The following is a 17,599-nucleotide window of genomic DNA, read 5'->3' on the forward strand; positions in this document are numbered from 1 at the left end:
CAAAAACATCAACAAGGATATTGGGGTCAGAATGACGCCTTAAATGGTTTTAACTGACATAATTGGAACCTTTCATCCAAAAAAAGCAAAACACATATTTTTTCCAAATGCACAAGGAACATTTCAAAAACAGATCACATGATAGGACACAAAATAAGACTCAACAAATTCAAGAAAACTGAAATCATAGCAAGCATTTTCTCAGACCAAAAGGGCTTGAAACTAGAAACCAACCTCAAGGATAAAACTCAAAAACATTCAAACTCATGGAGACTGAAAAGCATGCCATTACACAATGAGTGGATCGATAGTGAGATCAAAGAAGAAATCAAAAAGTTTCTGGAAACAGATGAAAATGAACACACAACAGTCCAATACCTATGGGACACAACACAGGCAGTCCTGAGAGGGAAGTTCATAGCAATACAGGCCTACCAGTATTGCTATAGAAAGATTTCAAATAAATAACCTAACCCGACAGCTTCAAGAACTGGAGAAACAACAACAAAAAGCTCAGAGTGAGTAGAAGAAAGGAAGTAATCAATATCACAGCAGAATTGAATGACATAGAGATGAAAAGAACAATTCAAAGGATTAACCAATCCAGGAGCTGGTTCTTTGAAAAGATAAACAAAATCGACAAGTCTTTAAGCAGACTCATCAAGAGAAAAAGGGAAAGGACCCAAATAAATAATATCATATGAGAGAGGAGAAATAACAAGTGATACCACAGAAATACAAAGGATTATAAGAAATTACTAGGAACAATTATATGCCAAGGAATTTGAAAACCTAGGTGAAATGTACAAACTTCTAGAAAAATACAACCTTCCAACTCTAGAAGAAGCAGCAGAAAGCCTGAACAGAGTGATAGCAGCTGGGGGAATTGAAGCAGTAATCAAAAAACTGACACACAAAAGCCCTGGACTGGACGGTTTCACAGGAGAATTTTACAAAACCTTTAAGGAAGAACTAACCCCTGTCCTTCTCAGACCATTCCAAAAAATTCAAGAAGAGGGAAGACTCCTAAACTCTTTTTATGAGTCCAAGGTCATCCTATTCCCAAAACCAGATAAAGACACAACAAAGAAGAAAACTACAGCCCAGTGTCACTGATGAACATAGACACTAAATCCTCAAAAAAAATACTGGCAAAGTGCATCCAGCAATACATTGAAAAGATCATCCCCCATGATCAAGTGGGATTCATTGCAAGAATGCAGTGATGGTACAATATTCGGAAATCAATAAATGTAATATATCACATGAACAAAAGGAAACATAAAAACCACACGGTCATATCAATAGAGAAAAAGCATTTGATAGGTATAGCATCCATTATGATAAAAACACTCAGCAAAGTGGGAATAAAAGGGGCATGCTTCAATATAATAAAGGCCATATATGAAAAACCTATAGCCAATATCATACTCAACAGGCAAAAACTAAAAGCTTTCCCCTTAAAACCAGGAACAAGGCAAGGATGTCTGCTTTCACCACTTTTATTTAACATAGTGTTGGAAGTCCTAGCCACAACGATCAGAATAAAAGAAGAAATAAAGGCATCCAAATTGGAAAGGAGGAAGTAAAACTGTCATTATTTGTATGACATGATAGTGCACACAGAAACCCCTATAGACTCCACTAAAAAACTACGCGACCTAGTAAGTGAATTTGGCAAAACAGTAGGATACAAAGTCAATATTCAGAAATTGAAGGCATTTTTGTACAGAAAGAATGAAATATCAGAATCAGCAATTAGGAAAAATATCCCATTTGTTATAGCAAAAAGAAAAATACAGTACAAAGGAATAAAATTAACCATGGAGGTAAAAGACCTGTACTCAGAAAACTACACCACACTGAAGAAAGAAATTAAGGAAAAGCAATTTATAGATTTAATACAATTCCTACTAAAATACCAATGACATATTTCACAGATATAGAACAAACATTTCAAAAATTTATATGGAACCATAAATGACCCCAAATAGCTGCAGTGATTTTAAGAAAGAAGAACAAAGTAGAAAGGATCATGATACCTGACATAAAACTATATTTTAAGGCCAGTGTAATCAAAACTGTCTGCTACTGGCATAAAAACAAATAGATCAATGGAACAAAACAGAGAGCCCAGAAATAAACCCATGTCCCTATGGTCAATTAATATTCAACAAAGGGGCAGAAGCATAAATTGGAGTAAAAATAGCCTCTTCCACAAATGGTATTGGGAGATCTGGATAGCTACATGAAAAAATTTGAAATTTGACCACCAACTTACACCATACACAAAAATAAAATCAAGATGGATAAAAGACTTAAATATAAGTCGCGACACCATAAAAGTCCTAGAGGATAACACAGGGAGGAAACTCTCAGATATTCCATGCAGCAATATTTTCACCAATACGACTCCTAAAGCAAGGGGCATAAAGGAAAAGAAAAAACACATGGGACTTCATCAAAATAAGAAGCTTCTGCATGGCTAAAGAAAACATCAGCAAAATGAAAAGGGAACCAACCGTATTGGAAAATATATTTGCCAATGATACTTCGGATAAGGGTTTGATTTCCAAAATATATCAAGAACTCAGACAACTCTACTCCAGGAAGACAAACAATCCAATTAACAAATGGGCAAAGGACCTGAACAGACAGTTCTGTATGGAGGACATACACAGGGCCCAGAGACATATGAAAGGATGCTCAGCTTCACTTGCCATCCAAGATACAAATTAAAACTACAATGAGATACTACTTCATGATGGTCAGAATGGCCTTCAAAAACGAATCAACAAACAACAGGTGCTGGTGAGGTTTTGGAGAAAAGGGAACTGTTGTACCCTTGGTGGGAATGCAGACTGGTGCAGCCAATGTAGCAAACGGTTTGGAGTCTCAGCAAAATCTAAAAATGGAACTGCCTTTTGACGAAGCAATTCCACTGCTGGGATTATACCCAAAGAATCCTGAAACACCAATACAAAAATACCTATGCACCCCCAAATTCAGAGCAGCATAATTTACCTTAGCCAAGTGCTGGACGCAGCTTAAGTGCCCATCAATAAATGAGTGCATCAATAAACTCTGGCATATTTACACAATGGAATAGTACACAGCAGAAAGAGTGAAAGAGCTATGCTTTGATACAGCATGGATGAACAGGAGAGCATTATGCTAAGCGAAATAAGCCAGGGGGTGAAAGACAAATACCATATGATCTCCCCTATAAGTGGAAACTAATCAACAGAACAAAGACGCAAGAGAAATATAACCAGCAACATTGAAAGAAAAAACAAACCAACAGTAACCATAGGGGAAGGAGATGGGGGTAAACACGGGAAAAGAAAGGAAGCGTCAAATCAAGGAACATGTATAAAGGACCCATGGACAAAGCCAAAGTAGGGAAGGATTGTGGGTGGGTGGAGCAGGAGAAAGAGGTGGCAGGAAAAAGGAGACAAGTGTATTTGAACAATAAGGAAAGAAAAGGAAAGAAAAAAAAATTAAAAGTTAGCACCATAAAAAAATCATTATTTTATCAAGAAAAACTAAACCCATTCAATGTTAACAAATGAAATATTTTTAGGAAAAGTAACTATTCATGGTGGGGCAAAAGTATGTTTACAGTTGTAACCCAACATTTATTGTTGTATTATTACTCATTAATTATTGTATTATATCCATATTAAGTATAAACCTACTTTTGTTCCACCTGTATTTTCCAAGTAACAAACAGTAAACCTTAGAAAAATTGAATTGTTTAATTACTTTATTGCCTGGCTCACTAGTAGACAGTTCTTATAATGTGCTGTTAGGGCTATAGTTGGAAGCTAGAGAAGGAGGAAGTAGTATTTTGATATTCCTTTTAGACGACTGTGATTATTCTTTGAGAGTACACCATCACTAAACAAGCGGTAGTTTCTTAGAGATTAATTACAATGAGAAATCTGAAACCTCATCAATAAATATTATATACTCTATTACATTAAAATCCATGGTTTTATCTTGCAGGTTGAGTGGATTTTTTTTACCTGTGCATGGTTTTGATAACATAAAATACTGATCATTTGAAGTGATGGGTGTACTGGGTTATTGAGATGTACCAAATATTGACACAATCATTATAAATGCAAAAAAAAAAACCCAACAAAAAAAAAACAATCACACTTGGTAATATTACCACCAATGTCATCAGAAAAATCTTTTTTAAGTATTGAGAACATGTCAAGCTCATAGTGATGGTTACTAGTTTTCCATCACTAGTTTTAAAATTTTGATTTTAACTTTCACATAACTGCTTAGATTTTATCATTGCCAACAAATATTCGTAGATGTTTTCTTTAAAGTGACAGGTACACTCTTATTTCATAAAAAATGCCTGCTAAATACTGAATATCCAGTATGCCTGCTATTGGTTCTTTCAACTAAATATGAAGTTCTTGAAAAAAAAGTGATTACCTTGCTTCGAAGCTCAAAGAAAGCATCACACAAGTACTATTCCTGAAGACAACTGACACACTTCACTATTCAGCAGACTGCTTTATGCAAACTCTGTTTCATCACACAGAATATTAAAAAGATGTGTGCTCAAGGGTCAAGATTTAATAAAGTGCAAAGGAACTGACACTGTTACCCATCATTAATAGTGCAAATGTCTACGAGTAAAAGTAGTTTTGACTTAGCACACTGAAACTGAAAAATGCTGTCCTAGGGAACAGAGGTGGTGTTTCTGTAAAGAAATTTTATTTGCAAAGCTGCAGAGAAGCTCAAATACTTTTACTTTGTATCATTTATATGATAAATTAATTTTTAAAAATTAGATGACCATTTCTAATTTCATTCAAGTTTGTCAACTTAAAGCTGTCAAAAATAATGAGGAGGGAAGAGTTTATGTTTGAGTTTGCATTATCAGTTCCAGAAAGTAATAATTTTTCATATTTTTATACTACAAAGAGAGAATAATCAAAAATAGAATGATATTGGCAGAGAAACAGACACACAGACCAATGGAACAGAACTGAGAGCCCAGAAATAAACCCACATAAATGGGCAAATAATTTTTGCAAGGAACCAAAAATATATAATGAAAAAAAAGAAAGCCTCTTCTATAAATGGCGGTGGAAAAATTAAAAAGAGATATTGCATTAGATTAAAAAGAGGGAGAGAATCTTAAAAGCAGTAAAAGAAAAGGAGACAATTACCTACAAAGGAGTTCCCATAAGACCATCAGCTTATTTCTCAAAAGAAACCTTATAGGCAAGAGGAGGCTGGAAAGGAGTATTTAAAGTCATGAAAGGCAAGGACCTACATCCAAGATGACTCTATCCAGCAAAGCTATCCTTTAGAATGGAAGGGCAGATAAAGTGCTTCCCAGATAAGGTCAAGTTAAAGGAGTTCATCATCACCAAGCCCTTATTATATGAAATGTTAAAGGGACTTTCCTATGAAAAAGAAGAAAATCAAAACTAAGAACAGCAAAATGACAATTAACTCACAACTATCAACAACTGTACCTAAAAAAAACAAAACAAACAAACAAAAAATCTAAGCAAGCAACTAGAACAGGAACAGAACCTCAGATTACATTGAGGGTCATCAGCGGGGAGGAAGAGAAGAGAGAAGGGGGTAAAAGGTACAAGGAATAAGAAGACTAAACCCTAGCTGGTGTGACTCAGTGGGCTGAGTGCTGGCCTGTGAACCAAAGGGTCGCTGGTTCAATTCCCAGCAGGGCACATGCCTAGGTTGCAGGTCAGGTCCCCAGTAGGGGGCACTTGAGAGGCAACCACACACTGATGTTTCTCTCTCTCCCTCCTTTCCCCCCTCTCTAAAAATAAATAAATAAAATCTTTAAAAAAAAAAAAAAAAGCTTAAATGGTAGGTACAAAATAGAAATGGAGCGGTTAACAATGGTATAGGAAATGGAGAAGCCAAAGAACTTATATGTATGACCCATGGATATATACTAAGGAGGGAATGCTGGTGGGAGGATGGGTGCAGGGCAGAGGGGAATAAAGGGAAGAAAAAAAATGGGACAACTGTAATAGCATAATCAATAAAATATACTTAATAAACAATAATTAAATAAAGACTATGTGGTACATGTATGTATGTATACACATACACACACACAATGGAATACTACTCAGCCTAAAGATGAAATACCATCTTTTGTGACATGGATGGAACTTGAGAATCATGCTAAGTGAAGTAACTCAGACAGAAAAAGTCAAGAACCATATGAATTCACTCATTTATGGGATATAAAACTGAAAACAACAAATGAGCAAACAAGACAAACAAAAACTCATAGATACAGACAACAGTATGGCAAGAAGAGGCTGGAAAGGAGTATTCAAAGTCATGAAAGGCAAGGCCCTATATCCAAAGGAAAAGAGGGGTGGGGGAAAGTAGCAAAGGGTAAAGAGGGTCAAATATGTGATGACATAAAGAGGTTTAACTTTGGGTAAGAAACACAAAATGCAATATACACATGATGTAAATATAGAATTTGATACCTGAAACCTATATAATTTTATTAAACAATGTCAACCCAATAGATTTAATTTTTAAATTTTTTTAAGTTTTGCAAATTTTAGTTTTTACTTTATACTGTTATTTTCCTTATACTAATTCACTTTTCTTTATTTTCATCATTTTTCCAATTACATCACATGCCATATCTGAAAAATACCATCAACAAATTAAAATTGGGAAAAAAAACTGACATGACTTAAACTTGACAAAATGACATGCTTAAGATCCAATCAGTAAATAATCTTACATAATATCAGTATTCCCGTTGACTGAATATGAACTAATTACTTTTTATTATCCACTAACTATACTTAAAAATGGAGACAAATAGGAAGACAAGATCGAGACAATAAACCAGATAGTTAATTTGGCTACATTTTTATTGCTAAAAGTATATTAAAATTATTTCTATATTGTATTCTAATTTGTATGTAAGACTAATATTTTAAAAGAAGATTATTACTATTCACAAGCATTAAAATCTGATCTTTGCATTATTTAAGGTAAAGAAAATGCAAGGGATTTCTTACTGATAAAACGTTCTTTGTCCTTTTCAGCTGCTTTAACAAAACTTTATTAAATCCTTTCTGTGCAGCCCGAGAAAGTGCTGACACTTCCCAGTTACTCTTGTTCTCATCTATAAACAGAAAACAAATAGCATTCATTCATTTCCTTGATGTATATTAGGGTAAACCTACTATATTACCAAATTGAGACATTAAAAATCCTAATTTTTTAAATATTATATTTATTTTTTATTAGAGAGAGGGGAAGGGAAGCAGAGAGGGACAGAAACATCAATGTTTGATAAAAACATCAATCAGTTGGTTGCCTCTTGCACACCCCCAACCAGGTACGTGGCCCACACCCAGGCATGTGCCCTGATGACCAGGAATCAAACTGGAGACCTTTTGGTTTGCAGGACATCGCCCAACCCAATAGTCACACCAGTGAGGACAAAAATTTTAATTTTAACTATGAGTGAAAATTATGTTTCTAGAATGAAAATATATTAATAGTGGTTGTCTTGGTCTTAAATATCATTGCCTACACAAAGAAATGTGATTCCCTGGAGAACGATATGAACTGGAGATTGGGTGAAAAAACACACTAAAGTAACAATCAGAGGTGGTGTGGTTTCAGGAAAGAAAGTTTTACACTATACATCCAAATTTTATATAAGTTTATAATTATTTCTAAAAATATTTCTCTATATAACCACCACACAACTATCCTAATCAGGACACTGCCCTTGAGACACTACCCACATTTAATCCTTAGTCCCATTCAGGTTCCAGCATTGATCTGAAGCTCAAAATCATATTACATTTTGTTGTCTGTCTCTTTAGTACCCTTTACACTGAAACAGTTCTTCAGACTTCCCTCACATTTCATGATTTAAGCATTTTTTAAATTATAGGCCAGTAATTTTGTATAGTGTATCTCTATTTGGGTTTGTCTAATGTTTTCTCGTGGTTAGATTCAGGTTACAGAAACCAGCTGCAACATCCTAGTAGTTACTTTATTAAGAAACTACGGAGTTTAATAAAATCTTTGACACATGTTCATTTATATCAACACAGTAATTTTACAGCTATAAATTTACTTTCCACTAGCTGTGGAGATGCCTAGTTATTTGCTGACAGAGCCAGGTAAGCTGAACTGCGAGAAGACACCTCACAGGTGGTTTAATCCCAGACTACCTTTTCTTGACTCCAAGAAATGATCCCCAAATGATAAGAGAACCTTATCCAGCTTTCTGCTACTCTTCTTCCTGTCTTTTATATGATTTCATGCTTTTGATTTGCTCCTCATGGGTGGAAGTAGTGTCTGAGAATATGGATTTACCTTCTGCTGACCATTTAGTAACGTTCTGTGGATGGATGCTAGAGATCTACTGATGGGCCAGAGATGAGAAGAGAACCTGGTTTTCAGTGTCTTTTTATTATTATTTTCTGTAGCTCAAATCAGTTCAGAATTTCATGCACTGAGAAAAACAGCTCTTTGATATATGAGCCAGTCACTGTTTTGTGCCTCTTGAGCTATGACTCAAATTGAAGAATTGAAGCTATTGGTTTTCCATGTGTCTGTGTCTATAAATCTGATTTGAGAAAGACCTTTACTTCTCTCCTTATATATGTGATGTCTTCCTATATTTGGAGGGTAGTAATAAATAAGATTATGAAGTCTCTTAACTTAAAGATCTGTTCTGACTTATTAACACAGATTAATAAGCTTATATAAATTGAATATTCCTAAAATTTTCTGAAAATAAGGACACTGTGCTTATAATGCCTTAAATGGACCAGAGTCTTTAAAAAATCTTGTAGAAACTAGCTCAGAAGCATTTTGGGAATCCATATCCCCATAATTAAGGCACATCTTTGGTAAACGAGACAAGTTTAATAAAATATCTTTTTTTCTTTCAGTGCTAAGCATAATGATATACATTTTATTCTACTTGGGTTTGTTTTTCCTATACTTATTCAGGCTTACTAAGCCTGGAAGTCAACATTACTTTTCATAACCTTTTATTGTGGTATAAAATATATACCATAAAATGTAATCTTTTCACTATTTTTAAATGTACAATTAAGTGGCATTAAAAACATTCACAATGTTGTGCTACCATCACCATTATCCATCTCCAGAATTTTTCGTCATCACAAATAGTCTGCATAACTTCTAAGATTATGAAAAATGTAATAAGTTTATGTTAAAATAAACTGACTCTATATTCAGGCAAAATTTTTATTTTCCCAGTAGTTATGTTTTGTAGCATGCCAGCTAGCTGGAAGAAAACTTCTAACTTGAAAGTTTGGACTGAGTTAATTGATGGATAATTACTGAATACCCAGATAATTTTTAAGTAAAATATAGTAATAAAACACTGATTACTAAGCATCACTTTTAAGTTTCAGTGCTTTTGCTTCTTGTTTTCACAGGCTATAATGAGGTTAGAGTTGGGATCATGTTAATGAATGTGTCAGTGGTACTATGTGTGCTCAGAAGCTCTGTAAGTCTTGGCAGACAATTTTCAATTATCCACTCCAAGTTTCCTCAGTGAAAGAGGTAATTTTGGTAATGTTATAATTAATAAGTGGTTGAAACTACAGAAGCAATAGCACAGAAATACAATTGTGGGTGTGTTTTTGGTTTTCAAGGAAGGACAGTGTTTTTTCATAAGCAAGAGAATCTTGACCTTTTTGTTGTCAGTCTGGATCTCTTTCTACACCTGCGAAATTCCACAAGTCTGCTTATGTGGGTTACAACTAGCAATAACTACCACATTGGAAGTGGAAGTCATTTTTTTAAAAGACTTACATATTTATTTGAAGATCATAAGTTAATATACATAACACCTTGCCATTACTTTTATAAACAATTTGATCTGGACTTCCAGAACCAGGTGCAGCAACTGGGTGAGTGGCGGTTCTGTGAGCCTTCCCCCCAGTTTCTGCGCAAGGTCGGGGTGTAAGTCACTGCTGCCTTTGGGTGTGAGTGTTCAGGAAGGGAGCCCCAAGCCCGCCCTGCGGCCAGGACAGCACAGGGACTGGGATGACTGTGCAGTGGAGCAGGAGAAGGAGGAAGGCAGCAGAGGATGCCTGAGAGATAAGAAGCTGGGGTTCTGTTTAGTGAACTGTGAAACTTCCCCGGGTCTTGTTTTGTTTTTACGGCAATAAAATGCACACAAGGTTAGTCTTAATCATGTACAAGCGTGTGGCTCAGGGGCGTTAGGCCCATTCGTACTGTTCAGCCATCATCTGCCTCCATCCCCACGACTCTTTTGACTTCCCAGACTGACACTGCCCACATTCAACACTCCTCCCAAGTCTCCACTCTGTCTCTGAGCGGTTGACTAGGCATCGCATGTTAAGTGGAATCAGTATTTGTCCTGCCAGGACCAGCTTATTTCACTGAATGTAACGTCCTCAAGATTCACCCACGTTGGAGCAGGAGTCAGATTTCCCTTCCTTTGTAAAACCGACTAAGGTTCCACTGTATGGAGAGACCACCTCTTGCTTATCCATCCATACGTCTGTGGACACTTGAGTTTTCCACCTCCTGGCAGTTGTGGAAAGCTGCTGTGAACGTGGGTGCGTAGATCTCTCTGAGTCCCTGCTTTCAGTTCTTTTGGGGACACACCCAGAAGTGGACTTCCTGGGTCACCTATGCAGGTTTTTGAGTTGAGATGTGATGTGCTCTGATTTACATTTTGAAAAACACTTTGGATTTTGGAAAATTAATCTATTCCCATGAACTACTCAGATCTTAGTTTAAACATGGTGTCTTGAACTCATACATTTATGTCTCCTCCTAGAAGGCTGCTTACTAAACCAAAGTTATAAAGATTTAAAAAGGAAAAGAAAAAGATAAATACATAAGGACATATCTGAGTCCACAAGAAAGAATAAATCAGTTGACCAAATAAAACCAAACAAAAAAAACCGAAAACCAAAAAACAATTTGCTCTCATCTACTCCTTAAGAGGGACTGCTATTTTAAAGTTGTGTTAGTTTATTTCAGCATATAAAGAGTATAATAAAAAGTTGGAAAGTGAATCTGAAAAGAAACTATTAAATGAGTTAAAATTTTATCAAGGTCATTCAGTTTTAAAGGATGTACTTCTTTGGTTTCCTTTGTCTATAATATGAAAAGTTTCTCTTTACTTTCTGTGTAATCTCCCAAAACTGCAAAAATTCAGTATCTTATCAGAATAATTTCTGAACTTTATGTTGACTTCATGCCCTAAAAAAGAAGACGGAAGCTGGGCACCTTTGGCAGGAGTGGCACAGAGCAACTCCACATTCTTCTCAGCAAATCATCACCAGGAAGCATTGCTGTGGGCTGGTCCCGCTACTAGCAAGAGGCCAAGAAGTTATCGGCTAAGTGTCTCCACTATAAAGCTGCTATTTTTACACATGCTCATTGGGTAAAACAATGTATGTTTGGGGGTAAGGTGCTTTAAAAGTATATGTGATGGTCAGAATTTCAAGATGGCCCTACGACCTTCCAACAGGTATTACTCCCATGATTCTGTTCCCTTATATAACAAAAGGGAGATTAACCAGGTAGGCCTAATTGAATCACACAATCCCCTTAAAAGCAAAGTTTTCTCCACCTAGTAGAAGAGGAAGTCAGAGAGATCTGAAGCGTGAAAAGGATTCAAAGTGCTGTTGCTGGATGTGAAAATGGCGGGGGCCATGAACAAGGACCAGAGAGGGGCCTCCAGGAGCTGAGACTTAGCCCTGACCATCAGCCAGCAAAGAAGTGAGTATATCAGATCCTGCCAACAACCTGAATAAAACTGAAGGAAAATTCTTACCCAGAGTTCCCAGTGAAGAGCCCAGCATGGTCAACACCTTAATGAAATTGTGAGGCTGAGTAGAGGACCAGCTGAGCTCACCTGGACTTCTGACCTACAAAGCTGTGAAATAATAGATGGGCTTTTTTTTTGTTTTTTATGGGTGTTGTTTTTAATGGCTAAATATGTGGTAACTTATTACACAGCAACAAAAAATGTTAAGTCACTTTCAATTTACTCATATCTCTACTCAGTATTTCCTACTTGTGTCAATGGAATATAGCCTTTCTAGAACGATTTACTTCTATGCCGACATTATCTTAAATTTTGCCTGTGACATTTTCCCATCATTCTTTGAACAATTCCTTGCTTTCTGGATGTTTCAGAAAATGTAATATTCTAGGTTGATCTTGTATTTTCCCTATCCCAAGCTGCAACCAGTCACTTACTCAAGGAATTGTGGTTTCTTTCAATGGAAAATGACATTTAGAAGCAATGATCTTGGCACTAAGCTTGCTCATTACTATTAAGGTGTTACTACCCCCAAGTAGTCCCTTTCAATGGCTAGAACTAGAATATATGAGGTCTGTCTGGAAAAGTGCAGTCATTGTTAATATAACAAGAACAGTTTGCACAACATCAATGTAACCTGGCAGCCAAGGAGAGTGGACTGGAATGCACATGTGGGAACAATGAAGACTTCACTGTACTAGTCCACTGGGAGCAGTAGATGCTGTTGAGTGAGCATGTATACTGTGTGGCTAATGCATTCAAAATAACTGAGTGAGGAAAGCAACAAATCTGCATCAAATTTTGCATTAACCTTGAACATTCCTCCACGGAAACTATTCAGTATATTCAGATGGCCATAGCTATGGGCAACTGGTGATTGGCAGCTTCATCATGACAACATGCCCACTCGTGCTATCATACCCTGTGCAGAGTTTTTTGGCAAAACATCAAATCACCAGGTGACTCAGCCACCCTACAGCCCCAATTTGGCAGCCTGTGACTTCTGGCTTTTCCCGAAATTAAAATCACCTTTGAAAGGGAAGAGATTTCAGACTGTTGATGAGATTTTGGAACATACGATAGGGCATCTAATGGTGATTGGGAGAACTGTGTGAGTTGCCAAGGTGCCTACTTTGAAGGGGACTGAGGTGTGTCCTTGTTCTATGTACAATGTTTCTTGTACCTTGGATCTTCTTTAATGAATGTCTGTGTTTTTCATAGTACATGGCTGGATACCTTCCGGACAGACCTCGCATACGGGTTACATATATACACACACACATGTTTTCATCTCTATTTGTGTGCATGTTTATGTACATATAAATATGTATAGATAGACAGATAGATATAAAATTGTCACATTCCTCATTCTCCCTGTCTGGACCTCCATATCTCACAAGGCTGCCCTAACATATTAGTGCCCTGCACCTGCTCCAGCTCTGACCACAACCCCAGGGCTGCCTTCCTCATGCTTCTCAGGAGCACCACAGCTACCCTGACATCTACCTTCCTCACACTGTGTAAAGGCCTTAGGACTCAATTCTTCAAGATGGAGAGATGGAGAGGACCTCAGATGACTGGACTCACACAAAGGGGAAGAGAGTCACTTTAAAACCATAAAAACAGAAAAGACACTCAATAACCAAATGGTCAAATGAACATGACTTGTAATGCCACCAACTGCCATCATGATGCTGTGAGGAGGACACAGCATGAATTATGAGTGTTTCTACCAAAAGGTATAAGCTTAACTTCATCATAAGAAAACAGCAGACAAACCCAAACTGAAAGATATTCTATAAAATAACCAGCCTGTAATATTAAAAAATGTCAATGTTGTGAAAACTAAGAAAGTCTGAAGAACTATCCCATCCTTAAAAGAAGCTAAAAAGTTACAACAAATAAATGCAACGCATGGTCCTACATTGAAATCTAGATGACAAACACATCTGTAAATACGGCTGTAGAAGAAATTGAGACAACTAAAAATTTGTATATGGACTGTAGATTAATGTATCCATGTTATTTTTACGAATTCGTCCTGATTTTGATGTTGATACTCTGGTTACATAAAAGAATATCCTTGCTCTTAAGAAATATACATTATAGTATTTAGGCATAAATACCCACAATGTCTGAAACTTGCTCAAAGGGTTCATATATATCAATATATACAAGGTAGGGCAAAAGTAGGTTTACAGTTATGAGAACATGAAACAGTTTATTCTTACAGTATTATTTATTAATTACTATATTATTTTTTCCATACAACTGTAAACCCTGTAAACCTACTTTTGTTCCACCCTGTGCGCATGCGCATACACACACACACACACACACACACACACACACACACACACACATTATCACACACTAGGTAGGGAGTGAAAGGACATGCAATAATAAAGCATACAGGAAAAAAAACTTAACTGCTGAATTTGGATAAAGAGTATATAGGGATTCTTTTTACTATTAATGCAACTGTCCTGGGAGTTTGATATATCAAATAAAACATTACTAAAAATAGTGGCTGTCTTTAAGATTATGGATTTTCTCATTATTTAACTCTATTTACTCTTAGCTTTTCCCTATGTTCTTAATATCTAAAGTTACATATATTTACAAATAGATAAATCCTGTGCTTAAAGAACCACAATAATTTCCCTTATTAAATTAAAAACACAAATCATTTCAGTGAGCTAATTGACAGAACTAAATTCTAAAAAGCAAATAAAAGCACCACAATGATGTTTGCTACTAAATATATTAATTTTTTAATGAACTACTCAACAAGTAGCATTTCTTATATAGTGTGAATTTTAAAAGCCTAAGTAAGCTATACACATTAACTGGTTTGTATTTTCTTATCTCTACATGATATTTTTTATTATTTAAGTAGAACTTAAGCCAGAGGTGTCTGCTTGGTAAGCACCTCCTGTGACTGCTATGGGAAGACCTTGATATTTCTGTGTTTTTTAGAAATCATTTACACAAATATCTCCCAAAATTGTGACTCCTTCATGAATTCTACAGTGAATGAAATTTGTCACACACCTGTCACTTAATGTTTCCAAACCAACAAAATTTAAGTTGAACAATAAAATAATGATTAACACAGATGAAATTTTATAAAATAACACCTGATTTTCTATTTTGATCATAGAAAAGTTTCAGTTCTTACCAAAACTTCAGTGTCTTTCTCCAAACTGAATCTTTTTTGCTTAATCTGAGAACAATGGCTCTTTTCATTGAAGTAAATCTGTCCCCCTCAATTCTAAGTACTACTTTTCTTGGTTGATAAAACTTTCGCCTAGAATTTTTTCTCTGAACCTTTTCCCAAACCTATTTCTCCTATGACAATTATTCTTAACTGGTTAACATTAGCACTTCATCAGTTATTTTTGAAAAACTAATAAAACTCAAATGAGATTAGGTCAAAATATAAAATTACTATTGAAATTTCTTATAGTTTTAATTTCTGTTTGATTGATTCAACAAACTTTTTATAAGACAGTGTACCAGAAGCTATAAAAAGTTGAAGATATTTAAGATAAGTTCCTGTCCTTGAAGATTCTATAAAGCTTGGCAGGATATAAGAGGATAAAATGAAAAATAGGTATAATGCTTCAGTTATATTTCCTATGTCCCAATTATACTGAAATGAATTGGGGAGATTATAAAAATACCAATAAAATATATTTTGAATAAGTTGGGTTCATATTTCAGAAGTTAAAAAATTACAAATAGTAGTCTTATTATAATTATTACACTGCCATTTTGTTTAAGATACACATCATAATTCTTATAAGCCTTACCTGATAAGGCTGAAGTTTTCAAGTATCCATCAAGTCCAGATAGAATGTCCTTATAATAGGGCTGAATTACTTGTTTGTTGATATAAGCCGACCATTCTTCTAGGGCATTCAGGCCTACTTCTGCCAATGGGGTGTAGCTCAGGCCAAGCTTAAAAGCCATCTATGTTAACACAAACATGGTAAACTGAAATGCAGGGAATTTAAGATTTAAAGAAAAAAACACTACCAATTAATTGTGGTTTCTAGTGAACAAGCCTTTCTAGTGCCAGAATGCCAGATATCGCTGGAGGTAAGTGGGTGCATTCCAGGTCATTATCAGAAAACCAAGCACCACTAGGCTACATGGTTGGTGATATACTTCAGACTTTCCACACATGGAGTTTCAATCCTCACACCCACCTGTAAAGGAAGCTCAGAGAGGCCAAGCCAAATGTCCTAAGTCCCAAAGCTGCTAAGTAGCAGAAGCAGAATTTAAACCAAAGGTGTCTACTTGGCAAACATCTCCTGTGACTGCTATGGGAAGACCTTGATATTTCAGTGTTTTCTAGAAATCCTACATAAATGAAATGGATTTGCTCAGGACAATGCATCTACCTGTAATGCAGGAACGTAGGCTCTAATATCAAGTTCAATGATGTCATGTGGCAGGGACAGAATAAAGGTCAAACAGGAGGCCAAAAGTTCATCTTTGTACTGCTTCATTTTAACTGATACCTTAACAAGACAGAAAGACAGTGTTGTGAATCTGACTGGGGCTTATGCTTTGAAAATCAACTAACAAATATTTACCTGTTCTCAAATACGAAAATGATCATGTAGCTTTTATATGACATGGCCATGATCATTTTCAAATTAAAAAATGACCTAGGAAAAATTCATTTGGACTCATTAAATCTCCTTATATGGACAAGCTAAAGAATCTACTAATTTTGAGTTTTCATCACACATCTTATTTTAAGAAAACTCAAGGGACTTTTGAAGCACCATGGTTTCCTGTTTTAGTGTTTTTTAATCCTTTAATCTGGAAATATTTTTTTTTTTTAAGATTTTATTGATTTATTTTTGGAGAGAGGGGAAGGGAGGGAGAAAGAGAGGGAGAGAAACAGCAATGTGTAGTTGGCTCTCACACGCTCCCTACCGGGGGCCTGGCCCACAACCTAGGCATGTGCCCTGGCTGGGAACTGAATCAGCAACCATTTGGTTCACAGGCTGGCACTCAATCCACTGAGCCACACTAGCAGGGGTGGAAACAAATTTTTAAGTAAATACACCATTTATGATCACTAGGAATTTTTTAAACATACATTCATTTTTAAGTAGCCCACAATAACATGGATAGCTCATTTAAAAATTACCTCTTTACCAAATTTTGCAAATAAAGCAAAGCAAGAATACTTTTCTGGGTCCTCAGGAGACTTTTTCTGACTCTTAGGACCAACTCCCTGTTGAATAAAATAGTAAAGTATAAATTAGTACAGTGAACAATAATCAGTTAATTCTGTACCCTTTAAACCAGTAGTTCCCAGCCTTGCTTCCAAGGGGTGAATCCATTTTCACTTTGCCAACATCTTGTGCAGAGGAAAAGGAAAAACTAGCTCTGAAAACATTTGAGGCAGAAGATAGCGAGAAACAGAGCATGAGGTGGGAGGTGAATGGCTGGTCAAGAGCCACAGCCCTAAGTCCATTCTCTCTTCCCCATTTTCCAATTCATACACCTAGGAGCACTGAGCCCTGCTCATCCTGTAATTAACCAGTGGGACTGTTGATGACTGACTGGAGCCTTAGGTACACTAATCTAGTTATTTTCGAACTTCCCTAAGCCACCTGAGTGGCCAGGTAGCAGAGACTGCTGAGCCTTGTCCCAGTGTTTCCAATAAGCCTGGAGAGGGCATGAGGTTTCCCAAGTAACGCTGGTGATGCTGGTCATAGGGTCACA

At 36.2% G+C, this 17,599-nt stretch overlaps 1 protein-coding gene across 1 annotated transcript in view; it reads right to left on the reverse strand.

Moving 5' to 3' along the window:
- The window catches only part of PRKDC (protein kinase, DNA-activated, catalytic subunit), a 223,763-nt gene that overhangs the window by 172,212 nt on the left and 33,952 nt on the right, over positions 1 to 17,599 (reverse strand). Inside the window, exons 19-22 of the mRNA XM_054595436.1 lie at positions 17,019 to 17,105; positions 16,258 to 16,377; positions 15,664 to 15,823; positions 7,062 to 7,168 (exon numbers count right to left, since the gene is read on the reverse strand). Of these exons, the coding sequence (XP_054451411.1) occupies positions 7,062 to 7,168; positions 15,664 to 15,823; positions 16,258 to 16,377; positions 17,019 to 17,105 (474 nt within the window). The remainder of the gene's footprint in view (positions 1 to 7,061; positions 7,169 to 15,663; positions 15,824 to 16,257; positions 16,378 to 17,018; positions 17,106 to 17,599) is intronic.

Source organism: Pteronotus mesoamericanus, unplaced genomic scaffold, assembly GCF_021234165.1.
Source record: "Pteronotus mesoamericanus isolate MK-2021 breed Mesoamerican mustached bat unplaced genomic scaffold, CSHL_Meso_final scaffold_54, whole genome shotgun sequence".
Lineage (NCBI taxonomy): Eukaryota > Metazoa > Chordata > Mammalia > Chiroptera > Mormoopidae > Pteronotus > Pteronotus mesoamericanus.